Here is a 27,018-nt window from a genome sequence, read left to right as displayed (position 1 = left end):
AATTCCAACTTTTGGCGAGACATTATGGTAAGAAAAAAAAAAAAGGTCCAGAGTAGGTTAGAAAGGAGCCTCTTATTCACAACTTTGGGGCAAAAATAACTTTGTTCGGACTGCAGGGGCAGCGCAGACATGTCAGGCACTTCCTTTTTATGTATTTATTTAGTTTTTCTTTCTTACTTTCATTCAACAGAAATAATGAAAAAGCTGTTTTATAAATTAAAATCAGGCCATAAGTGCCCAACGTACATTACAGACGTTGGGCACTTCCTGTTCACTTCCTGGACAATCATACGTAAAATAAGTAACATGGGCACAAGTCAGTTGTTTACCAAGAGAGGGCGGAGCAGGATTCAGGAGAATTACACAGACATGCGTGAATGAAGCCCAAAACAACTCTGGGTGTGTTTTTGATAAGGAAAGAGCATTACAGCATGGTTAAAAGCTCCAAAAAGTTGATTTTGCATGAAATAGGACCTTTAATGCTTAGAAGCTTCCCTTATTAGGTTTTCTACTCGTTTCCCCTTCTGTTGTACAAAGTTCCCTGCCATTTGGGAACCCTGCCATGACAGCTTGTTGTTTGGGTCAGCGTAATATGAGACGCTGGTATTACACTTTTGCAACAACCTATTCAGTGCATGCAGGTTATTGAAGGTAGGTAAACCTGACGAATTGCATAAGACTTACTGTATTCAAGCATTTCTAAAAGTTTCAACTTGGGTAACTTTTTTTCCCACAGGAAGTTTCAGCAAGATTTTCCACTTTTCCAAGTCCTCCTAAGACATGCATAGAAATTGCCTGCTGGTCAAAAATGCCATTGTAACGATGCATTGTACTGGCAGGGGTGTTGAACTGTTTTGCGCTTGTCACCCAAATGCTCCGCAGATAGACATCAGTCCCCTGTGACCTTGAACACATCTGTTATATTATAATGTTTCTGCCCCATCTAGCACATTTAAATGCATTGCATACTGGGCCCCAGACTTAAAACTGTCCACTGCACAAGAATATATATGCAGCCAGTGGTTTATGATGCACTGCTAGAATTATGCCGGAAAAAGATATAGTGGCTGGTTTTAGGAAGCCCAATAATAGTTTGAATTATTAAGTGAATTCATTTTTCTTTTTAGTCAGTTTAATACAAAGAATCAGACCTTGGAGGTAATGGCAGAGTTTAGGCTAAAATACATGTGGTTTCATAAAGTTTTAAGACAGTAATGTCGCTGTCTAGAAATCATACATACTCAGACATGCACCAGACAAAGGATCCGTAGTAAACAAAACAATCACACAAACATTTCAATGATTTTGTGAGGTTGGAGGTAGCAATTGGGGCCAAAAAACAAACAAATATACAGCAAAAAGCAACAGTTGAGCTGTCTGTCCAACAAACCAACACAAGTAAGAAAAACACATGACTTGTAATGAATCAAAATGTACTGTGTACTGTAGATCTCTGGTGTTTCCTTTTTTTTTGCCTCTAGCCTAGATCGGTGTATTGTTTCAGGACTTTTGTAACGCGCAAAGAGCACAATCATCCAAGACTTATCCATAAGAAATAATGTTATTCACTGTATAAATATATGTATAAATATAGAACAATATAGAACACATGTATCGTCAAACTTGAGATGAACATGACAACCTACTGTGAAAATGTCACCAGCAAGACGGTGACTTCATCTATAACTGATGAACTCTGAACGTGTGAGCTACAATGTGTCACGCATGATATTTTGAGCAGAAACCTGCGTCAAAGATGAAGCACTCACTAGGAACTGTAGTCCAATCGTATGGGAACAGATGGGATTCAATGTACAGTGTATTAATGTTAGAACTGAAGCTAATTTCTTTCAATGAGCTCAACTTTTTATTTTTCAATTGCCTAATGACTATTGAGATTAGTTGCTTTTGATGAAAGAGTATTGCACAAGTACGGGCTGGGTTTTATATACGTATAAGACTGAATATGGCTGTGGAAACTTTTCTTTTATGTTGGCTGCACTGCACTTTGTATTTTTGGGCCCATTAATGGGTAAGGAGGTTGGATTTCTAATATAAAGAACACAAATGCACACAAGATCTGGAAACTATTGTCTTGCTATTGGAGAAAATACACAAATATAGTCTGATACGCACTTGAAGGCAGCATTATATGTGCACTTTTCCGACTGATGCGTCTTGCTTTGACAGCCTTACGTGCAGGAATTTAGGTAGACCATGCACTCCCGATGAGCAGCTCGGTGCCGGTTGGTAATGGCTCTCATCTAAGCTGGAGCCAGGCCATGTACGCAGTCAGGGGATCCATCCCATGCAAAGCTGCCTCTATGACTCACCAGCTGCGCAGTGCATCAGTACTTCTTCTAGGCATTTGCCTTTGTGCACTTTTCTCTCTCCTCCGGGAATCAAACACAATCTGAGTGTTCGCAAAAGGACTTGTCACATTGTATATCGAGCAGCAGTTCTTTCAGCAAGTATCTTCTTTAAATTGAGTTTGGTCTCGAGGACAATTCATAAAGACTTTAGCGGCATATACTTATACTTCAGCCTGTCCTTTGCATCTCAGAACAACTCAATTAAAAGCAGCCGTATGCAATCATTAACAAGCAGCATCTAGTTAGCAGCACTTAAGAAGAGAAAACATAATTGGTCCTTTGAGAATGACAAGGCCATTGAGTATGGATACAGGGTGTCAAGCTGGACTAAAGATTTGGACATCTCAAAGAAGCACTGTGTGGACAAATCGGCTGCCAATAGTGTTGCAATATTTGATTTGGTGGATTTGTTTATTGATTTGGTGTTGTTTGTATAAGCTCTCAGTCGTATAGGAGTTGTACATTGTAGATTAAGGTTCATGGGCTGTCATCTGCACGCTGTAGCTTAACTCTGATGCCAAAACAATACGAGTGCAATATGAACTAAAGACCTTAGGTGACCTTGCCTACAGAGTGTTAGTATCTGTGCAGAAATATATACGTGTTTTTTTTCTTTTAGAAAGAAAAACTTATATTAAAACCAGATTAAAAGTCAAGCTTCAACACATAAAGCTTGAACTCAAATATAATGGCAACATTTTTTGCTCTATGCACAACTTCCAAAGATCAAAGATTTAATGGACTATAATGAGCTGCAAGCTTTTTACTTTTAATGCACCTTCAAAGATTGAAAAGTTGATCAGTCAGATTTCCTTTAAAACGAGATGTGTCCTTGAAATGTACTTTTTCTAAATGTACACAGTGAACTCAATGTAGCTACTGCAGTGATCACATGTGCTAATTGCTTTTGCATAATGCATTGAACTCTTTGAAGACCACATAAAATAAGAACGTTTCATAGATTCTGTGTATAAGCCTTGACCGGGCCGCCCCGCACTTTCAATAGCCTGTGCTCAATGGCTCATGTTGCTGTTTTTGTTTTTCTTTCTCCGTCGAGGCTGTCATCTTGCACACATACACCTGCAGGGCCAGTGCCTGTAGCCAGTGGCTAGAGGGCGTCACTCGACTGAGGTGTGGTGAGCCACTGTTGCAGCTTCTCCTCATCTCTTCCTCCCTCATCGCCCTTTGCATCACGCTACAGCCTCATGTACTTCATTCATCATTTAGACTACATCCTTTTGAAGCTCTCACAGGACAAACTACAAACATTATCTACAAACATTATTGATCTCACTGTGAGTTAAACACTGTCTGTATCCCGGGAGAAAAAGAATATTATGGTCCTGTTTTGGGGCTGGCATCACCGAAACGTTATCTAAACACCCGGGCACGTGTTCAGCCCCAGTCCTCGGAAAATATTCAAGTGTGGTGTGGGCTGTTGGATTTCACAGAGCGCCCCCTGGGCCCTGTCAGCGCTAAGGTTTAGTCTACAACCTGCGTTTAGAAACACAAGATCGGGCCCTACAAGTTTATTACATTACATTACATGTTTATTACATATAACATTAGCACATTGGTTTTTGCATCCAGGTCAATGGAAGACGTGTATGAAGACAAAGTAAAAGAAAGAAAGGAAAAAAAGTTTGTAAGGTCTAAAGTCTGCACAACAATAAAATGTAATGACACATTATTGATCAAGGATAAAACAGTGACCTAATCTGCTTCATCAGGAAATAAAACAGATAAATTGATGATCCAGCAACAAGTACCAACATTTTCGACAAGGACACACGAAACAGTCAAGAAGATACAAACCATGCAAAAAGTAGGATTTTTATACTGCATTCATTCATCTCAGCGGCTTATACCTATAATATTTCACATACTGTATACTTGGGGCAAGTGTATAAAATTCCAGGTCCACAGTGTTCAATAATAAAGAAGGATTAACCGTAGAAAGTCCTGCTCTACAACATTTTGCTTATGTGGGCATGCCCCCCGGTTGTAAATCTGATAGTCTGTTGGTTCGCACCCTCTGTAGCCGGAGCTGTCTGCGCACCCTCGCCTTTGGGTGCCTGTGATGGGCAGAGTAGAGACGGCTGCCCCAAGGATAGTCTCCTATAGAGCCAACCTTAAGCCTCACACATAAGAATTATAAATAAATTCATGAAATACATCGCAGTGAGAATGGTGCCACCTCGACGGGCGCTAAGACAAAGAGAGAACATGTTTTTTTTTGTTCATAGCACGTGCGTAAATGTGGATTCGCCTACATTAGGTGGATAAACCAGAGTCGGAAAGCTAAGCCGTATTCACAAACTGTGCCAAGCCATCCTGTGGTGAGGCTGTGTCGCCCGGTAGATCCTGCAGCGCTTCGTGTTTTATCAGTAAGTCGCCGGTCCCTCCTGGCTTTTTCTATTCTCTTTTTTCCCCCTCGATCTTCTGAGACGCCATGAAGTAAAAATCCTGCCGCAGATGTTGTTCCAGGATAAAGTTAATTTGGACAGAACAATGCATAATGAGGGCTCATTTTCATCCTCGACACACACGCAGCCCCCGTGTTTCCTCAATTATATGTTCAAACCCAAGTTATGTTTGGGACTAGAATTGTGTTTTTTAATTTATTTATTTTTGTACATGTGTGTATATTGTCTGCATGTCTGTAATTATTGTTGCCAGACCACCAGAAGAATGCACAAATGCAAAAGAGGAATTTTAAAATGACATCTTTCCATGTAGAATGTACTCATATAATGAACGTCTTTCTTGTGCCTCCAGTGCTGTCTCTGAAAATCTGATTCACATCCCTCCCGTTTTCAGATTCCTTTTCGGTTTCCATTTTTGAAATTATTTGTATTGTTAAAAGTAGTCATTATTTTTTTAACATGCACTTTTTGTTGCTCAAGGGATTGTCCAACAGGCTGTAATTACAAAGTGTATCATTGTTGTTGTCTTCTTCTGATATTTCTGTTTTGTGATTTCAATATTTTCTGCCAAATTGGACACTTTTTCTGTGTAGTTAATGCTACGAATGATACCAAAGCCAAACTGCGCTAAGAGATTTATGTGTCAGCAAAAACAAAACAAAAACTTGCTTACAAACAGCCACTTCATGTTTTTATTCAAGTGGAAACGTAATTTATAATATAATATATTCCAATTCAATTAATTACATGCATTCTACACTACAACAAGCGTTAGATGACAAATATGGAAAGCAATGCAAATGAGATGACTTCAGCCTTGTGTGACTGTGGCACTTCTTTGCTCTCTGCAAATGAGGGGCTACCCTTATATAAGGACAGCAAATTATCAAGCAGCAAATGACTGACCCCACCTGAACCCAGCACATTTTCTCCAGTTTGGCTTAACCCAAATCTAAAAGCCTCTTGAAGTGTCAAAATAGCAACAAAAATGAGACAAAAACGAGGAGGAAAATGCAACAAAAGACTAGCAGAAAAATGACCAAAAAAAGTGAGGAAATTGCAACAAAAATAGCACAGAAGAGCAACAAAGGAGTGACTGAAAAGTGACAAAAATGCAAAATAAAAGCAACAAATTAGTGACAAAAAGTGACGAGAATGTGGCTAAAATATGACGAAAACTAGCCAAAAAAACAAAGAAAAGAAACGATCAGTGACGACAACACGGCAACAACATAAGGAAAAAGATACGTTTAGATGAGTTTTGTAGGTCTTAGCTTTCAAATGAGGCGCTGCATTGGCATATAGGTTGTAAAGAGCTTTAAGATTTGGGTAAAGCTAAACTGGAGAAATGCACTTGTTTAAGGCGGGGTAAAGAGGTTTAGGTCCTATCTCCGTTGAAGTGATAGTCTGTTAATTGCTTTTACAACTAATAATTAATAAGAATGTGTGAGGCAAAACAAGAAGCAATGAAACCTTTCAGCAGTTTTTTTAATGAATATCTTTGTGGATGAAATACTAATTTTAGGTAGGTAGGTGTATTTTATTTGTCCTCTTCATTTGACCCGTCCTTTGATGCCGCTGGGGCGACCTGTAAGGCGCAGTGGTCGGCGGCAGTGCCACGCCAGGGGACCCATCTCCTGATGTGGAGCCAGACTGATGGTCAGAATCACCTGGCTGGAGGATTCACCTATTCTACATGTTTTTAGTGATAGGGGAAACCGGAGTACCCGAAGGAAACCGACGCAGACACGGGGAGAACATGCAAACTCCACACAGAAAGACCCAGGTGGGAAACGAACCCGGACCTTCTTGCTGTGAAGCACAAATGCTAAACGCTGTGCCAACGTGCCGCTCATTTAACAACTGTCATTTTCAAACCTGGGACCTGTTATAAGAAAGCCAGGTCAGAACATTTGTCCTCAGATCCAAAACAGTTTGTGTCCCTAGGAAAGAACTAACTTGGAAAACATCTTTGAGTTGGCGGGTCCATTGTTAGCTATATAAAAAACAATGCATTATTATTATGATTATTATAAAGTGTCTTTGAGCTTCCAAGAAAGTGCTATATAAAAACCATCCCCATATTATCACATGTCACTGACCCTCATTAAAATCCGCTTATTCTTTCCAACAAGCATATCAAAAACCCTCACACTGTTACTTGTTTGTTTAAGTCTGGTTTTGGACTTTGCAGTGAACCATTATGGGACTTTACTTTCTTGGCCTTCAAGAAAAAGAAAAAACCTCCCCACTAGCTGTCTAATCTGACCACATTGATCAGACCCCCTCCTCGTGCACGCTACAGCTTCTCTGCTCAGCGGGCGAGACACCCAGAGTAGCCTGGCTTTCATTTATCCTCAAAAAGTAAGCGATACAACAACATAAGCCCTCAAGGAAAAGGGAGATGTTTCAGATGACTTCTCAACCAAACTCTTTTTTCCCCTGTGCGGACCGTTGTGTCTGACATGAGCATCCCAATAAGTCAGACTCTCGCCGTTCTGCTTGGAAGCTGCAGCCGCTATTATGAAGTGTGTGCTTACCATCCATTTAAAAAATTCTCGCTATTTGATGTTCACAGATCAATGGTGTTAGACGCTCACCGAGGTAACAGATGTTGCTACCGCTGACACCATATCCCGGTACTTTTGCTATTATACGTCTGGCTGAATCATTTAACACAGTCGAGTGCTAAAAGAAGCAACTAGCGACACAGTCCAAAGCATTTTTCTTTACAATCTCACTTATAGATGAATGGCTGGTTATATAAGGACGGCTTGTCGCGCTTTTGTGAAGTTTCTTTTATTATTTATGATTGCAGTGACCTGTTATCCGTAGAGGAGCCAACCGGGCTGACTTCAAACATCCACTGCCTGGGCGCAACATCTGGCCCACGAGGAAATATTGCCTTTGTTAATAAGCAGATGGAAATTGATGTGGCAGACAAAAGCCCGTGTACGTTAGGGTTCTGCTGCAGCAGTATTGAAGTGCATCAGGATATGGCCCATACCTGCAGGCGCCCGAAACCGGAACAGTAAACACTTTGATTGGAATAGACTGGGGGTCTATACTAAAGACTGGAGGTGTTAAACAATGCTCTTTAATGTGTTGATGTGAGGGTTCGTATTCATAAAGCGCTCTGGCACACTAACAACATCATTTAGTGGGCTTTCAGGGATTTTGTTTTATTCTGGGAATTAAATGGCAGACTAATTGTCAATCATTTTACATCACTAGTATAGCAAATGTCCTGTTTCAAATACAAAAGCTCAGCGTAAAAGTGTCTGAGGGACCAGGGATGTGGTGCTATATGACTTCCATTGTCTATTTTCAGCTCAAAATAGCATTATAACTATCAGAGAGTCTTTGGAGTTACTTACAGTGTTGTGAGTAATTTTGAGCTTTGACAAACTGTTGCTTTTCATATAAATGTAAAGGTAAAAGAGAAAGTTAATTTGACCTGTTTTCCTCAGCGCTGAAGTAGAGTACCTCTAAGTACTAAGACTAGCAACTAATCCTTAACCTTTCATGGGGTCAACTGTTGGATCTCTATGCAGTTAGTGAACTAGAGCTTCAGCAGCATATGTCCAATTCGACAATACTTCCTCCCACGAGAGCCGAGACTTCATTACCCATATACCCTTGTGTTATATGAGTGGAGAGTGGAGCAAACTCAACGTGATGTTGTGCTGCTCTGGTAAAGATGATTTGTTCCAGTTGTGAAGTGGAAATTACGAGTGCATTGTGTGTTCAAGTGCCTTTGTGTCGTAGCAAAGCCAAAAATAAAAAAAAAAACACACACAATACAATTCACAGGAGGAAGTCATCTACAAACTTACTTACTGCTTCTGTGTATCTGCTTTGATCGATCAAACAAGCTCTGATTTTTTTTACATGGTGATAAATGGAAAAAGAAACAATGTTAAAACTACCCTCCTACTTCTCCATTTGGCTGGACAGGCATGGTTGCATTCCCACATTGCATCCCCAGATGGGCCACTTTCAGAAACAGCGAGCTCACTTTGTACCATAGAAGTACAAGCGCCGCACGTCCCTCCCCTCACAGGACACCCCCAACTCACCCCTTACCCTCACCATGTAAACACGTGCAGCAAATGTTTGAAGCAGCAGAAGCCGCAACAGTTACCGGTTTACTAAGCAGAAATGTACAAAAAATGGTGGACTGACAAACATCTGACCGATCTGCTCTGATGCAGCTGAAATCATGAAATGTCCGTTTGTTTAATAATCCAATATCTACAGGGAGCCGTCAGATCTTTTTCCTCTTTATGATCACAAAGCAGCACCGAGAGAGGCGTTCAAGGGTAGAGCTAAGTATTATGTTCTAAATGCAAAAAAGAAAAGACGTGGGTGACAGGGGGAAGCCAGGGAGGCAGACTACTGACGCCTACTGACAAAATAAATTCAAAAAGACATAGCTGAGGGCAGCTTTAAGATGTTGTTGCTAAATAGCTAAATGCATAGTTTGAGCTTCATAACAATCAGCTTCAAGGCCTAAAAAGAAAGCATATTTTCACTGCTTTCTGTTGTGTTGAAATGCCAAAGGTTATCTTGTTTCAGGAAATCAGGCATCAAAAGTATTTCCCAGTTTTCCAGTGGAAAATAAGAGATGAGGTGGCGCTCATGTGCACTTTTCTACTCGGTTTGTGGAATTTACCATAACTACGAGACCACACGAAGGCAGCATTAGTCCACAAACAAACAAGCGCAACCGGAGCTGCTAGAAAATACAATGAAGCCGTATGTTCTCTTGGCGTCAGAATCAGAGGTGGACTTGTTGGCTGACACTCAGGTTACTGTAATGTTATGTAGGAGATTTTAGGTGAGCTGCCTCCCATTTGACGACTTAAAACCACAAGTTCCAAGTTTAGATTCCCCCAAAAAACGTCTCTACTACAGATGTCAGACCGACTCACCATCAAGTTTTCTTATGTTGGGAGAGATAAGATTGAACGAATTGTCATGCTTTTCCGCTCACCAAATCACCGTGAAAACCCATCATTTGTTCTTCCCTCAAGTTCCCTTTGAGAAACTTGAATTCTCCACAAATCATGCCGTAATCATCATGGGACAAGGCTGGACAAATCACCAGCGCTGCGGTTGTCGAATTTGTCATTATTATTAATATTCCTCTGTGTAACTGTTGCAACAATTGCTTTCATGGAATCATCCATCTGTTTAATTGCCCTGGCTAAATGTGGCGACAGCTTTATTGATGAGGCAACTTCACTCCAGCAGCTGATTTGGCCCGATCTACGTCTTAGCCAGGGCAGGAACCAATCGCACAAATGTCTTCCATTTCATTCGTCACAAGTGTTTTCCCTGATTTTTTTTTTTTTTGTCAGCACAATGCTCACTTTTTTTATTCGTCTTCCGCACACCTTTGGCAGTAATCGCTTGACTCTAAGCTCTTTAAGTCCCTATTAAGCCCCCATCCTTTCTTACATAATGATCAAATTCACCCCAGTCCATTTACCTTCAAGGTTTAAGATTTACACAGGATTAGAGGTTAAAAAATCAATTTGCTTGCTCTTGGATGTCAAGTAATCCACTTTGCGAGACGCGCTGTTGCTACTCCTGTTTTAAACACCCCATAGTTGCTGACACGGGGCGCAAAGAAGAGAAGAATATGCTAATACATGTAGCATTTTTAATTACAATTCACAAGGGAAGTCACACCTCATATCAGGTTCAATGGATAATCATTTAAGAATTATTTGTCCATTGGTTTTAATTGCGGCGTAATGGCTTCGGTGACATGTTGAACTTCAAACGGCAATTTAAAAGCGTCAAAAACGGTACAGAGTGAATACGGTGTTAGCATATCGCTGCGTTAATTGCAGCTGCAGTGCTTCACCTCACTCTCCAAATGCATAAAAGTATCCTAGCCAGCAAATTGGTGGATGCAAATGATATCCGACTGTGTGGTCTTGGAGTGTTACCAAGTAAATGCATAAAGTTAATTGCCACACAGACCAAGGGATATAATTTGTTCTAATTTTCTGGCCGCTGGGGCTTGTTTTATTGTCCATGACGGTGTCCATAAGGGTACGACATTTGGAAGGTATAAAATGCCGTTTTATTGGAAGAGCATAAATCTTTTGGATGTCGAGACGCTTTGGCTTCGGCTGTTTAAGAAGTGCCCGGGATATTTTTAGATCCCCTATTACGGATTCCATATATTCAGCACAAAGCGGCAGAGGTGAGCAATCCTTAGTCAGCCTGTTTACTGAAGCGCCAAATAATTAGTAAATAAATGACAAGTGTAAAAATGTGTTTATTGCTGAATTCCTTTATGGGGAGATGAACTGCACGCCGTCATTATTGTTACATTTATTTCATGTCATATTTCTATACAAGGTTAACGGTGAACTCGAGAAGCGTAACGCAGCAGGGCCAGCTGCAGTGTCATGCTTTCAGTAAAGAACACATGCACTTCAGCTTGATGAGTGCTCGTACGTGCTCTCAAAGTGCTTGAAAGTGGAAAGCAAAAACAAAAAAAGATCTGTTTTTTTATTGCCATTATTTTCCGCATGTTTTTCTTCATGTTTCACATTTAGTTTTGCCACTTCTGATGCTTGATAACTGTGTTGATAAGACAGTGTTGTGCTTGACCAACCAACCCATACGGTGCATCGCGGCACCATCAAACATGTATTCAATATTCTGTACGAGTTTGTCCCTCTGCTCTAGCTCTATTTACTGTCTACACTTTAAGTATCACTTGAGGTCATAGCATTACATTGTATTTCGTTGAGAAAAAGCATAAACTTTAATCATCTTTGAAAAGTGAAATCTACCAACCATAGAATGACCCAGCTCAAGTGCCACTTTATTGGCACTTTACGAGCCCTGCAACAGTAGTGATATTGAAGTGGAGGAAACATCCACCTCAGGAGCTAAGCGTCAATTGGTTCCAGACAACAATTAAAAACATCACATACAGTTCTCCATCAGGAACAGAGGAAAGCTATGGTTTCCAGAGGAGTGCTGAACCTAAATCCAAAGAGATCAAGCAGCATAAACTTTTAAAAAGCTTTAAAAATGCATCGGCACTAATGCATTGCATATGATGAAGTAGAGCAGCAAGAAAATATCTTCGCTTCAGGGGAAGATTGACCTTCTTCTTCAGAAAGAAAATGCTAAAAAGTTAATGTATCAGAGCAGTTCTACTATTAGGCCGATATACTTAAGGGTGACAGCCTTATTAGAAAAGGACTTTGAGAACTGGGCAATGCATATAGCCTCACAAGACTCCGATGTAAAAGGATACTCAAAAATGCACAGAGCTATTGAAAGTTTTAGTCATCATTGGTATTTTAAAGTTTTAATATCTGCCTATGTTAGGGCTCTATCAAACTTTTGCCGCTATAATGTTTTATGGTGGCAAGAGTTTTCAAAAAGCAGTCATCTGGATTCTGGACATCAGCAGTGGCATCTTACATGGCAGTATGTTTGCTCTCATTCGTCCAGGAAGTATTCATCGCAGTGATGCTTAAATCGTTGACCGGAAGCGAAACGTCCTCAACTCAACCTAACCCGGTCCAGTCGACGATTTAAGCCTCACTACGATGGGAGGCAGACTGTTTCCAACTCAAAAATATGTGTTTATGTGATGGCAGGTGAGTAATTGAAAAGTGTAACTCAAAAACACTCAGGGTAATGAACAACTGTAGGTTGGAGATCTTGCAAAACTCCAAATGTATCAAAGAGATTGGATTGGCTATTTACTGTTTATATATTAGAACAAACTACATGTTCGACTGTAACCCTGCTGTCTGGGCTGACTCTTGTGTTGCGGGCACTTGCAGTTGCTGAAGTAGATCGGGAGTTAATCATAGCCAGTACATGTATTGATGTAGTGATTGCCTGTACTTATAAAAGGCGCTGTTGTTTCTGTGTCGCCCAGAGTGCTGGCCTGCCAACCCAGTGAAAAGAGCAGAACATCATCACAAGTGCACTGTCTACGTCCACCATTTTGGGACAATGATTTAGTACATTTCTGCTGTCTCATCTGTCCATGCCGTCTTTAGGAGCCAAGACATTTAAAACTGCTTAATGGACGTCATTGATTTTGAGGCCAGTGCCCAGTGACAACCATGACCAGGAGCATTTCTTTTAGACTCTCCATTTCAGTGTTCAGACGATAATATCTAAGGAACAACCTTGAGGGTATTTCTGTCGATTTGGCACAAACAAACAAAGGCGCTTAGAGCATTTATTGTGTGTTTGACAGAGATTAAAGCCGCTTCAGACACCATATTCATTGTTTTACATGACAAAAAAAATCTAATCTTTACCTTTAGAGTCCATAATGAAAGTGGATACATATTCAACTGCACTTTATATTCTGTCCATCAAATCAATAGTGGTCAAAATCAGTGTTGGGCAAGTTACTTCAAAATTGTAGCATATTCTAGATGAGTTGTTACAGCTTTAAACATGTAATATCTTTGTATTACATATTACTGTTTCATAAATGTAGCTGGGTTACACTAGTTTGAGTTGCTTTTGGCAAAACATAAACTAAAAATAATAATAATCCCAATTTATTTTCCCTTCTTCATCCCCATTCTCTCGTATATTTTGTCTTGACGACATGTAGGCGCGACTGCAGATCTGGTGTTGCTTTCTGTTTGTGGGCATATTTTGTTCATACATTGAAGTGCACTTGTAACTTGAGTTACTTGAATTGTAATGACTAATATATTCCCATATTTTCTTTCAGTAATATGTTATATTCCTTAGTTACTGAAAAAAGTGCAATATTTTTGTAACTCGCTACTTTTGTAATACGTTGCCTCCAACACTGGTCAAAATTCAGTGGGGAAAGTCAAAGGCACTGATTTTGAGGCTTTCTGACTTATATTTGTAAATTCATGATTTATTTCATGCCTTGAAGGTTAGTGAAATAATTTTAAACTTGCATCGTGTTCTGTATGATGAAGAAATAGGGTAATTACCTGTGACTTACGCAGTAATACAGCTCTAATGGTACAGGGGGGTAAGCAGCCATAGAATAGACAGTCCACAAAACTGGTCTCTTCGAAGACTAACGTTATTTTTATTCTGGTCTCCCCTTGGGGAAATGGTTGTCTGGAGACTTCCATGTCTATGTCTTTTCAACACCCTTCTACACCGGAGCTTGTCAATTTAGGGAGAACGTACATTTTACCCACAATGCTACGCGGCTTTCTTTCTAAAAGTCAGTGCAGAAACTACAAACTTTCACTAATGATTTACAACCCCAAGGCATCATTCGGTACTGTTTGCTGTGTTAAATCAATTGAATATGTGTTTTGGTCGCACAATAGTAATAAAGTTTAAAAAAGAAAGTAATTGTTTCAAGATTATAGATAGCTTTGCCTTCATTTAGCGTAGAAATTCGGACACACAAGCGCCAGCATTACGCCTGTCATTCCAGTCTTTCCAATGCACTTCATCAACTCTCTGTCTCTTCACTGATTTGTCTCTTAGAGCGGCTGTCTCCGAATATGTTGTTTTTCAGCGCGCTATTCAACATCAATCACTCCTTTTGCATTTAGCGGCGATGACCTCCACTGTGGTAATTTGTCGACAGCTGGTGCGCGCTAATTTGTCATTCAGAGCCACATTTTGATTGCCTGTGCGTTCAATGATGTCTTATTTAACAACCAAGCGCTCTCCGTTGACCCAAATACCACCACCCCCTTCAGTTTTTTTTTTTGTATATAACGCAAGTTCTACTCTGCTGAAGCAATTACGTCCAAGAATAGCTTTTATGTCGCCAGAAAGACTGTTCAATTTGAGCAAAAGCTTTGAATTGAATAACTAGGAATTTTCTAAAAGCGAAAGCTCGAAAAGTTTCAAGCCCTTGTTTACATGATTGAGTTCTGACTCGTTACTGGCTATGCTCCCCCCAACGCTCGTAAGGCGCTGTAATGAGAAGATGGGCTGCTTTGGTGTAGCCTCCCAGGAGACGTATATGATCTGCAAGTTTTATGATTGCAGAGTGCAGGCCGGGTATTGCTTTCGACAATTAATTTGTGGTAAGGGTGAGGGGGAACGACGAGAGCAGCGCCACACCAGGACTCTCGCTCGGCCCGTCCGCATTGGTTTTCAAAGTTTATTTTGTCATGAATGGATAAGAAAACACTAAGTGGGTCTGAGCGCAGCTATGGGGGGTTAGAGCCACACGCACAACATTCCTTTCTCAGTGTCGCGGGTTTCAGTCCCGACAGTCTGCTGAATGTCTAAGCTCCGGTCACGCTTCTTAAAGAGGGGGTATTATGCTTTTTTCAATCACATAGCACCAGCACACTACAATGATGACGAAACCTTCTGTTAGTCTGTAAATGCAGTAAATTAAAATAACTGCCTTGTATAAAATTGCTCTCTCAAAATGGCTGTAGTGAATGTCTTGAAATAGGCCTCTGTCTCTTTAAGAACCTCTGACCCTTTCCGACACGCCCCCTCCACACACTGTCTGTGGCATCAGGGGGAGGGGGTTCTGCTGAGGAGCAGTGGTTGGTTACTCGGCTGGTGAGGAAAGCTCGGAGGCGTCTCCAGGAGGTGGGGGCGTTCCTAGGAGGATTCAGGCAAACCTATCCCTAAAATGGCTGCCATCAGAGTTTACGTGAATGTGCCAAGGCAACACTTCAGGCATGTTTTTTAATGAATGACATAATAACATGATGTAAAGCTTGAAAAAGTCGATTTTGCATAATACCCCCCCTTTAACTGTCCTCTCTAAAGCAAGAGAAACTGTGCAAACCGTAATTATTTAAATCTCTTAACCCCCACCTAAACCGAGCACATTTTCTCCAGTTTGTCTTTGCTCAAGTCTCAAAGCTTCTTGAAAAAAGCGACAAAAACGAGAATGAAAATGCAGCCAAAAAAAAAAGCCACACAAGAGCAAAGAAAGGTAGCAAAATGCAAAATCCATGAAAGAGCAAGTGACAAAAGTGCATCAAAAGAGCAACAAGAAACGGAGATGGAAACATGAGATGGAAAAAGAATGTGAAAAAAGAGGCAACAACGCGAAGGAAAAGATCTGTTTAGATCAGTTTTGTAGGTCTTAGCTGTCAAAGGAGCCGTCACCTTTAGACAGTAAACTGCTTTAGATTTGGGTAAAGCCGAACTGGAGAAAATCTACCCGGTTAAGGCGGGGATTAACTAAATAAATAGTTATTTAAGTGCATGAATATAGTAGACTGACTATTTCCACATTTATGTCAAACTAAACTGTATACAGTATAGAGCAGAAAGGATTATGAGAGCACTTTTTCCGTTTTTAGATCGGAACATTTACCTTACCAGAGGAATGACTGCTACGTTCACACAAAAGGCTAATTGCCTTTTCCGCTCTTGTGGCACGGCGCTGCAATTCTTAGCAATTGGAAGGCAAAAGGATCTCCCTCTTTTAGCCAATGGGTGAAAGATTGTATCTATTATCATAAGCATGGAAAAAAATGAGATACGATTTGCAAGGTACTATACATCTGACTTTGTGCAATATGTAACGGACCTTCCAATAGAATATCTACCTTGATTCAACATCATGGGTATGCCCTCTGTGATACATACAATCTGAAAAAAAATATCAATATGTGTTTGTGTTTGAGTTTTTAACCGACAGAGTAGGACATGTTTGTAAAGTGAGGACATTTTTGGTGGTCCTCACTTATTTGAAGGACTGTTTGAGGGTCAAGATGTGGTTTTAGGGTTTGGGTTAGAATTGGGTTTAGATTAGGGTTAGGATTAAGGTTAGGGTTAGGGGCCCTAACTTTAGGGATAGGGTCTAATAGATTATGTCTATGAGTGTCCTCACTAAGTACAAGATTGTGTGTGCGTGCGTGTGTAGGTGTGTGTGTGTGTGTGTGTGTGTGTGTGTGCGTGCGTGCGCGTGCGTGAGAGTGTGTGGATGTGCAGGTGATTGGATGTTGTTTGTTTTTGTTGTTTTATTGTATTTATTTACTAATTTTGTTTTTGACTTTCTGTTTTTATGCTGTTTCTGTAAATTTTGTTTCTTACAAAACAGGAGTGGAAGTGGGATGGGTGGGTGGGCGCTGTTTGATGGGGCTTCCCACCCTTTTGTAATGAAGATACTGCTACTGTTTGTGAACCATAGTGGAAATATTCCTCAATAAATAAACCAAAGCACTAAAAGGCATCTGACATGCAATGTAATAGATTTTGCCCAATGTAGCCTTAATATTTTGTTAACCGCCACCTGAACTGAGCACATTTTCTCCAGTTTGGCTGTACCCAAATCTAAAAGCTTCTTGAACAACGCTTCAAAACAGTGACAGAAACCAAATGAAAATGAGGATGAAAACGCGAAACAAAAGAGCGACAAGAATGTGACACAAAAGTGACAAGCCAACAAGCTATGAGGTTAAAGTTAGACTGGTCACTATATACATATATATATACAGTATATATATATATATATATTTTAATCTAAATACTGCCAATTACTTATTCTACTCTGTGAAGCTACTATATGCCTGATACATCCACGCATCGTCTAACGAAAAACCCCGTTTGAAACTTTCATACTGTAGTGCCATATGTTTCGGAGTTGATGAATAAATTATGAGTGTATAAATGTGCATACACTGCTGGGTTAGATATACAGTGCTCTTACATTTCAATGAAATTAAAAACTAGCAAGGCGATATGCGTCAGCTCTGACAGACTTATAATATTGAGAATAATTTAAAGGACAAACAGCTTTCGAGAAGTAAATGAATGACTTCCGCTCGTATGGATTTTTACATACACATTATTTATAAAGATAGCTTTCCCGAGCGTGATATGAATGATGGATCAGCTTGTTTATTTATCGTGTGTTGCCTGTGTAACGAAATTAATAGCGTTATACAAATGTACTCAGTTTTGCCCCATGAAAATATGCACATTGCTCGCAGCGAAGTACAAACAAGTCGACACTGCTGTTTTTGACAAGTGCGGTTAGGACTTTAATATCTCAGTGTCTGACAGCGAGTTGAAAAGACATCACGGTTTGGCGCTCGCATTGTTTGTTTCTCCAAGTGACATTTTTATGCTGCAGAAATTTCACACAGTAATAAATACATCCTAATCTTTTTTTGATCTCGTTTCATAGGTGATCCTCATGTTGACAAAATACTACGACTTCAACACTGGCAGAGTGACTGAAAGCTCTTTATGGAGGTAAGGATTTTGGTTCTGAAGACGTAAGGGTATCATTATTGTATGGGTATGGTGAAATGAGAGCTAGCTAATGTAATGGTAATGCTGAGTGGCTGTGCATTTCCCAAATGCCATTAACGAAGTGAGAAGAAAAGAAGCCACAAAAAGGGCTCAGGCTTTCAGAATATGAATGTTTCAATGCATGGTATAAATATATTCATACCAAGGACAAAATGATCGCCTTCAACAAGGCGGCTTTTGTCTTTTGCTATCCTTGCTTTTCTTCCACTATGTTTTGGGAAAAGACGACTCGAGTAATGAGTCAGTGTTTCAGTACAAAAGTTTGCGCAAAAAAGTTGCCTAAAAAATAAATGTAACTAGTTAATATCTGCTTCTGCTCACTGCAAATTTTGAGTGATTTTGAGCAGTTGTGAAAGTTTGGGCTGTGGTTCATGGTGAGTTTGATTCCAGGTCAGTCTCGCTGATGAGTTCTTTATCTACCTGAATGCTTCATTATGGGTCCTGCCTTTTAGAAACCCTGCCTGAATTTACAAAGACCATAGAAATAATTATAATGACAGTTTGAGGGGTATGATGAGTATGTCTCGATTATAGTAGTAATTGAGGGGTTATGCTAAAACAATGTAAAATGTTGAGTACCGTACATTCTGGACTATTAAGCGCACCTGAATATTAGCCCACCAACTAAATTCATAAAGAAAAAAAAAAACGTACATATATAAATGCCGCACTTGTCTATAAGCCGCAGGTGTCTGTCCATGCTGTAACATGGGAGCGCACACACACTGCACCACAGCCAAGAGGTGAGCGCGATGCGGGACAGGTTACGTGCACAACGTGCGAGCAACAACACAGACAAGAATCCCTCCTCTGCTGTTTCATTTCCATCTCCTCCTCACTCATTTTTCACAAACATCGTGCTGCATTTTCCATACTTTTATGCACTAAATGGACAAACTACTTATTTAGCCTACTGTGAGTTAAAACTGTTATAAGAGAAAGAGCGTTCTCAGTGGTCTGGCCTCGCCATGCTTTAGAAACGTGACCGACCCTCCACACGTGCTTTCAATAAGCCGCATTGTGGAATAGGCCACATGGTTCTGGGTGTGTGAAAAAATTAGCTGCTTATAGTCCGAAGATTACGGTAATTGGTTAATTATTGAAGAACTTGTGTTTGTGTACACTTCCATGAGAAATGACCACATTGAACTATTTTTTTCCAAGTTCCAAGTACAATTTCCCATTTCACTAAAGTTTGATGCTCACTATGTGTTTTTAAATTCAGAAAATTGTAATGCACAAAAAACTATTTGAATGAGTTCCAACGTCTTATTGTTTTTGCCAACTCCAATGATCTTTTTCTAGCTGAAAATTACAACTATTAAAATTAGCATATTTTCATTACCTCGAAGCATGACTAAAAATAATAGCAACTTTAATAACATCCTATCTTCTCGCCAAGCAGCCCACATGTGATATCCCTGTTTATTCTGATAATTAAAAAAACACCCATTCATCTAGCAAATTGCTTCATGACTTTTGCCGTCGCAATTTTCTGCTTGCTTGAAATGCCTAATGATACTATCACAATCGTAAGTAGTAGGTGTCGCTCTCCTTTGATGTTGTTCTCAAAGTCTTTAATGTCCTGTAATTGAATTTTAGGTCGACCGATTACGGCACCACGTATGAGAAGCTGAACGAGAGAGTTGGACTGAAGACTGTCCTCAGCTATTTGTATGTGAGCCCCAACAACAAGAGGAAGGTAGGTGTCATATTGCGGCGAGGATTTCCATAATTATTCCCCCCCCCCAGAAAGCTGTGACAATTCCCATGTTTTGGTGGCGGTGACAGTATCCGCATAGTTTAAGCATTTGTTCCTACACAGTTGCTCAACGGGGACCAGTTCTGCTTTATGGAAGTCTTGTTTTGCATGCGTCTGGGATGTCAGGATTGATCGATTTTATGATTGGCTTTGATTAGAGATGTCACAATGTGATTACAGTATGAATTTTAAAAAGAAAAATGATCACAATCGTTAATCCAGCCACATACTGCAGGCATTCTAGAGTGTAATAGATAGATGGGGCAAAGATAGTTTATTTTTACAGATAATCTTGTATTTTCAGACATTGGCTATCCAAAGGAACATGTAAACAAATGTTTAACTTATACTTTATATTAGTGACTTCCCCACTATATAAAAAGCCTTTTCACAATAGGAATTTTGCTTACATTTTCATTCAAATAGAATGTTATAATGTATCCAGCATACTGTGACTGGAGCGAGTATATGTGGGTGAAGTGTATTGCTAAAGGTCCTATCTCACTGAAGAAAGTCACGGCAGTCTCCGCAACGGCTCTGCAACTCGGACTGATTGCACACATACAAAGGTCCCGGCCTGGAGACTAGTTGGAGACTACTGTCGCCGCTGGTCAGGGAGATGTCTCCGATACGTCCCCCAATAAGGCTCCAGGTAGTCTCGGTGAAAACTAACAGGGTCTACTCTATTTCAGTGGAGTCTCCGCATGGTCTCCGAGAGGTCTACGTGGTCTCAAGCAGCTGTGGCAATGATGCAAACACTATTTCTTGTCCTCAACCTCTCAGAGACCATACGGAGACCTTTCAGAGACCATGCGGAGACCTCTCAGAGTCCATGCGGAGACCTCTAAGAGACCATGCACATGCCATTCAGAGACCATGGGGAGACCTTTCAGAGACCATGCGGAGACCTCTCAGAGGCCAATGTGGAGACCTCTAAGAGACCATGCACATACCATTCAGAGACCATGCGGAGACCTTTCGGAGACCATGTGGAGACCTCTCAGAGAGACCATGCGGAGACCTCTAAGAGACCATGCAGAGACCTTTCAGAGACCATGCGGAGACCTTTCAGAGACCATGCACATACCATTCAGAGACCATGTGGAGACCTTTCAGAGACCATGTGGAGACCTCTCAGAGAGACCATGCGGAGACCTCTAAGAGACCATGCAGAGACCTTTCAGAGACCATGCGGAGACCTTTCAGAGACCATGCGGAGACTTCACAGAGACCATGCGGAGACCTTTCAAAGACCATGCGGAGACCTCACAGAGACCATGCAGAGACGTTTCAGAGACCATGCGGAGACCTTTCAGAGACCATGCGGAGACCTCTCAGAGACCATGCGGAGACTTCACAGAGACCATGCGGAGACCTCACAGAGACCATGCGGAGACCTTTCAGAGACCACGCGGAGACCTCTCAGAGACCATGTGGAGACTTCACAGAGACCATGCGGAGACCTCTCAGAGACCACGCGGAGACCTCTCAGAGACCATGCGGAGACTTCACAGAGACCATGCGGAGACCTCACAGAGACCATGCGGAGACCTCACAGAGACCATGCGGAGACCTTTCAGAGACCACGCGGAGACCTCTCAGAGACCATGTGGAGACTTCACAGAGACCATGCGGAGACCTTTCAGAGACCATGCGGAGACCTCACAGAGACCATGCGGAGACCTTTCAGAGACCATGCGGAGACCTTTCAGAGACCATGCAGAGACTTTTCAGAGACCATGCAGAGACGTTTCAGAGACCATGCGGAGACTTGACAGAGACCATGCAGAGACTTTTCAGAGACCATAAGGAGACCTTTCAGAGACCATGCGGAGACCTCACAGAGACCATGCAGAGACGTTTCAGAGACCATGCGGAGACTTCACAGAGACCATGCAGAGACTTTTCAGAGACCATGCAGAGACTTTTCAGAGACCATGCAGAGACCTTTCAGAGATCATGCAGAGACCTTTCAGAGACCATGCGGAGACCTTTCAGAGACCACGTGACCTTTCAAAGACCATGCGGAGACCTCACAGAGACCATGCGGAGACCTCTCAGAGACCATGCGGAGACCTCACAGAGACCATGCAGAGACCTTTCAGAGACCATGCGGAGACCTTTCAGAGACCATGCGAAGACCTCTCAGAGACCATGCGGAGACTTCACAGAGACCATGCGGAGACCTCACAGAGACCATGCAGGGACTTTTCAGAGACCATGCAGAGACGTTTCAGAGACCATGCGGAGACTTCACAGAGACCATGCAGAGACTTTTCAGAGACCATGCAGAGATGTTTCAGAGACCATGCGGAGACCTCACAGAGACCATGCAGAGACTTTTCAGAGACCATGCAGAGACGTTTCAGAGACCATGCAGAGACCTTTCAGAGATCATGCAGAGACCTTTCAGAGACCAGGCGGAGACCTCTCAGAGACCATGCGGAGACCTTTCAGAGACCACGTGGAGACCTCTCAGAGACCATGCGGAGACCTCTCAGAGACCATGCGGAGACCTCACAGAGACCATGCAGAGACATTTCAGAGACCATTCGGAGACCCCTCAGAGACAATGCGGAGACCTCTCAGAGAGCATGCGGAGACCTATTAGAGACCATGCGGAGACCTCTCAGAGACCATGCGGAGACCACAGTCTCAGCGAGACTACCGAGAGACTCGACTTATCTACAGGGGAAGACTCAGAGACATCTCCATGACCAGCAGCAACTCGATTCTCCAACTAGTCTCCAGGCCGGTAAGATAGGCCCTTAAAGGAAACACAGCAACTGCATGTGCTTGAGCATGGCACTCCCAAGTGAAAGTAAATGTTCCCAAGTGACAGTCTTCAAAGTCCTGACTTTGACACCCACGCTAAAGCTTGCTTTTCAGGCCAGTTATCATTAAGTAAGTTATTGTTCCTGCACTGTTTGAAAATGTCTCCAAATTCTCAGGCGTTCTTTGTGCATGTTCTCCTCAGAAAGAACTAACTCTGAAACACAAGTGAGCTGATGCGCTGATTTGTATAAGCCCCTCTGAAGTCATTTATACCTCACAGGCACAAATTTATAATAGAAACTTGAGATAGCACGTTGCCATGGTAATCCATTGGAACAAATGTCCAGCTCTGGTGGCCATGAACCTTTTTCCCAGTCAACTCTTACTTAATGAGACTGTGATTTTTCTTTTAATTTGAGTTGTATAGCTATATCTCTACCAAGGTGGAAAAAAAATATCTTTCTAAAAAAATTACTTTGACTTGCTCATAAATGTGTGGATTTTACTGGTTTAAAGTAAATACCCTGTGATATTCTAATGATTCCTGTTATTCCCCCAGTCCCGTCGCCCCCCCACCCCTCCATTATGTGATTATTTGCACTTTGAAACCATAATGTTATTTTTCGGATTATTCTATGCCTCAGTGATTGTACCTATTAAAAGTCCCATTGTGACAAGTACCAGGCTTTACTAGACACTCGTTTCCACGCAGTGTCTCAACAGGCGCCGATTCCGTTTGGTCTACCCCTCAGCAGCATGTCGCACTATCACACTTAAGCCCCGAGGAATAAGCGCTGTCAAGGTGTGCCACTGATTCTCGCCGCTCTCTCCTCTCAGATCATGCTACTGACCGACCCGGAGGTGGAGAACAGCCTGCTCATTAGCCTGGACGAGGGGGCGTCCTATCAGAAACACAGCTTAGCCTTTGATATCCTCAGCCTCCTTTTCCACCCCGAGCAGGAAGACTGGATCCTGGCCTACAGTCACGACCAGAAGGTAACGTGTAGCCGTCAGCAGGAGTTAGGGGACAGAGTGCTACTGTGTGCTTGCTTTGTCTGGGAGATTAAGGAGCTGTCCGTGGTGCTGATGCTCCGAGAAGCCGTGACTTCCAGTTGGAATCGAGGGGGCGTTGTGTCTCCTTGACAAACCGGGGAAATGTTTGGTTGTCATAAACACTCATTTGGATTGACTGCAATTGGCTGCCTCACTATTGTTATTTTACTGTGTGTAGAAGCGCCAACCAGATGGCCGCCCTGTGCCTTGGTCAGGAACGGCACTGGTAGTTTAAAAAGCCAGGGGTCTACAACCTTTTTTACCTCCTGTGAGTTATTTTTTGCTGGTTAAATAGCTAAGGATACTTGTGTAACTATGACACACCCTGCGGTTTGTTACCAAGCTGATATTTCAACCCAAAGAAAGGAACTTGCTTAGTTTACTTTTGATTTCTGACTGTTTGTTTACAGATGATGTTGTTGTTACTCAATCACTTTAAGTTACAAAGAGAAAATGCCTCATAAATGTGACTTGATAATTTGGTAATTAAGTTTCAGCAAGAAATTCAGTTGAAATGATCAAAGCCTTTGGGGAACTACTTTGAATTGAGTAAAGAGCTGATTTGTAGATTTTAAGTCTGAATAAAGCTGTGGTGACAGAACACTATTAGAATGATTCACTGCCTAGACTTCTGCCAATTCTGACTTCTTGTTTTTTTAATCCGCACCCCACCTCATATATTTTTCATAAGTCCACAATCAAAGTGAAGTTGTGCTGTGTCTAAATCATTAAAGAATATGTGACTTTGGCTATTTTTCACCCCCTTACAATTTATTTCACCTTTGCTTCACGACTTCTCGCTGTACTTTATGAACCGTTTGTATTACAAAGCTCCACTCTGTGCAACTTTGTGCCCGCCTCCTAACTTTGTTAACGTATCACAAACTCCCCTTTCCAAAAATGGTAATAACCTCTTATGCGTTAAACTCGTTTTGCTGACTCTTTCACCTTCTCCCACGGCTTCTATATTACAAGTCACATTGAACGACGTTAAAACGAGCCAGTGTTTATCCTTGAAAACGCATCCTCTTTCCGATTCCCAAAGACATATGCCATTTAAGGTAAGGCTGAAATTGCGAAACAGGTTTATAAGCCCCGACTGACTGTACATGCTGAAATAGAAGTACCTCAGACAGCATTGGAGAAAGTTACCAATGCTCGCAAATTCTGAGGAATAGCTCGGCGCCTCCATTACTCTCCCCTGTAACCCCGCTGTCTGCTTTACTCAACACCCAGGACATCGAACCTGGCCTCCCTCACTGCGCGCTATTGGAAGACTTTATTTTATTTTTTTCTGGAGAGAGAGAGAGAGAGAGAGAAGCATTCAAGGTCTCCGTAGTGAGATAAATGTTCCAGGGAGGAAGATGAAAGCCAGCGCCAGATAGCCTTGGACGGGTCAAAATAAAGACGGTTGAGTGGGGAAGTTTGCCTCTGGGTCATTTTCTTGCAAAGCTTCAATCCACATTTGCTCTTGCCTTTTCATCCCTTTTATCGTGGCCTGATTGAAATTAATCATAGCTGGCTTTCATTTTCCAGTGTATTGATTGTCTGTCATGACTGTTTTTTTTTTATTTTTACCCACAAAGTCATGGGCTCTTAAGAGGAGTCTAAATGATGCTGCTAATCCTTGTAAAGCTACTGGGCTTATGACAATCGTTATTGTGAGATGACAGGCTTTTGGTATTGTTTGAATACGGGGACACTAAAAGCTTTGCGGGAAAGAAGCAGCAGCACAATGCTAGTTAAGGGAGTGATTGAAAACTGTGTTACTGTAATAGTAGCTTTGACTTTATTTACAAGTGCTTCTTTCTATAATGGAATTCTACATTTCTACACTGATAGAAACTGCAAGCATAATAATAATAATAATAATAATAATAATAATAATAATAATAATAATAATAATAATATATAACATTCACAAGAAAATCTCAAAGTGCTGTAAAACACTAAAAAACAATCAGGAGGGAGTGCAGTAAAGCTGATATTAATTCTAGGCTTTGGTGAACAGAAAGTTGTCTTTTGAAGCTGCCCACAGTTTGTAGCCCCCGCAGGTCCTCAGGCAGGCATTCCAGAGGTGTGCCGTAGCAGCTGAGTAAGCTCTGTCCCCCATGGTGCGGAGCTTGGTCTTGGGGGGTACAGAGACGGTAAGTGTTTGTGGAGCGGCGGGATCTCGTAGGGAGCTCAAGTGCGAGCAGTTCTTTGCGGAGGGTTACCACGGATGCACTGATGTGTGAGCGCAAATTTTTTGGATTGTGCCTGGAGGTCGATGAGGAGCCGGTGGAGGGTGCAGAGCATGGGCCCCCGTCAGGACCCTAGCAGCGCTGTGTTGAGCCCCAGTGAGGAATTCATTTCAGCAGTGGTGTTGCTAGAGCTTCTCGGTATCTCATTTGAAATATATTTGTAAAGCATTGGCAAATACGTCAGATTCAGTTTTACAAATCATTTGTGCATCATTTAAAAATAGAAGCTGTATGTCATGAGTAAGGCTGGGTACCGTAAAACTATACCAGTGTGGCATTGGAAAATAAAGTTTAGGTACTACCGGTATCGAAATAACAAAAGTATCGAAAGCAGGTACAGAAAAAATATATTTTTTTCCAACTTGTGATGCCGTTGGTCCAGGGACAGCATTACAAGAAGTGATTTGGTTGGTTTCCCATTTATTTTTATTTTTTGCCTATTTTCCTCATTTTTTTAGATATTTTCCCTATTTTCCACCCAATTTCCTCCAATGTTTTCCAAATTTTTCTTATTTTTATCACAATTTCTTCCAATTTTCTCCCATTTTTCCCCCAAATTATTTCCCATTTTTTGCATATTTCTTGACATATTACATGATATCGTCGATATTGTAAATTGGCAGATCTTCCGCACATTATTGCTGTTTTCTGGTCCTAGTTGACAAATATTTTAGTATAGGTATCGGAAATGTATAGTTCGGGTATCGATATCGAAAACCAAGTATCGTTAAAGTATCGAAAGGTATCGAAAAATATGTAACGGTACCCAGCCCTAGTCATGAGTAGGCAACATCAGGACTGTCAAATCCGGCCCACAAGCATATATATCAGTTTGAGAAATGTGATTACACCCAACAGTGGTAAACATTTGTTAAAGCACTAAAAAAAAAACTGAAATACTGTGAATTCCTTTGAACAATATCTGTTGGGGAATGCTTTGTAAACGTTGTATCAATGATGAACTTCGTATAATTATGAAAAGTAATCATCCATGTTTTACAAATGCCACAGTAAGTCCATGAAGTGTTGCTAAGTATTTTTCCCTCCTGTGGTCTTGTTCATTCTATACTATTCGCGGATTACATTCTCCCACTCACTGAAACCAATGTACTCGCGGCATTTGCACTTTAATT

The 27,018-nt window shown here is 41.4% G+C and overlaps 1 protein-coding gene across 1 annotated transcript in view; it reads left to right on the top strand.

Moving 5' to 3' along the window:
* Positions 1 to 27,018, top strand: part of LOC306965778 (VPS10 domain-containing receptor SorCS1-like) — a 95,178-nt gene that overhangs the window by 11,716 nt on the left and 56,444 nt on the right. Inside the window, exons 2-4 of the mRNA XM_079560329.1 lie at positions 17,925 to 17,992; positions 19,655 to 19,754; positions 23,427 to 23,585. Of these exons, the coding sequence (XP_079416455.1) occupies positions 17,925 to 17,992; positions 19,655 to 19,754; positions 23,427 to 23,585 (327 nt within the window). The remainder of the gene's footprint in view (positions 1 to 17,924; positions 17,993 to 19,654; positions 19,755 to 23,426; positions 23,586 to 27,018) is intronic.

The sequence above is a fragment of the Gobius niger genome (assembly GCF_951799975.1).
Source record: "Gobius niger genome assembly, chromosome: 7".
NCBI classification, from domain to species: Eukaryota; Metazoa; Chordata; class Actinopteri; order Gobiiformes; family Gobiidae; genus Gobius; species Gobius niger.
The sequence above is the reverse complement of the archived record's forward strand: the minus strand, read 5'-3'. Positions and strand labels throughout refer to the sequence as shown.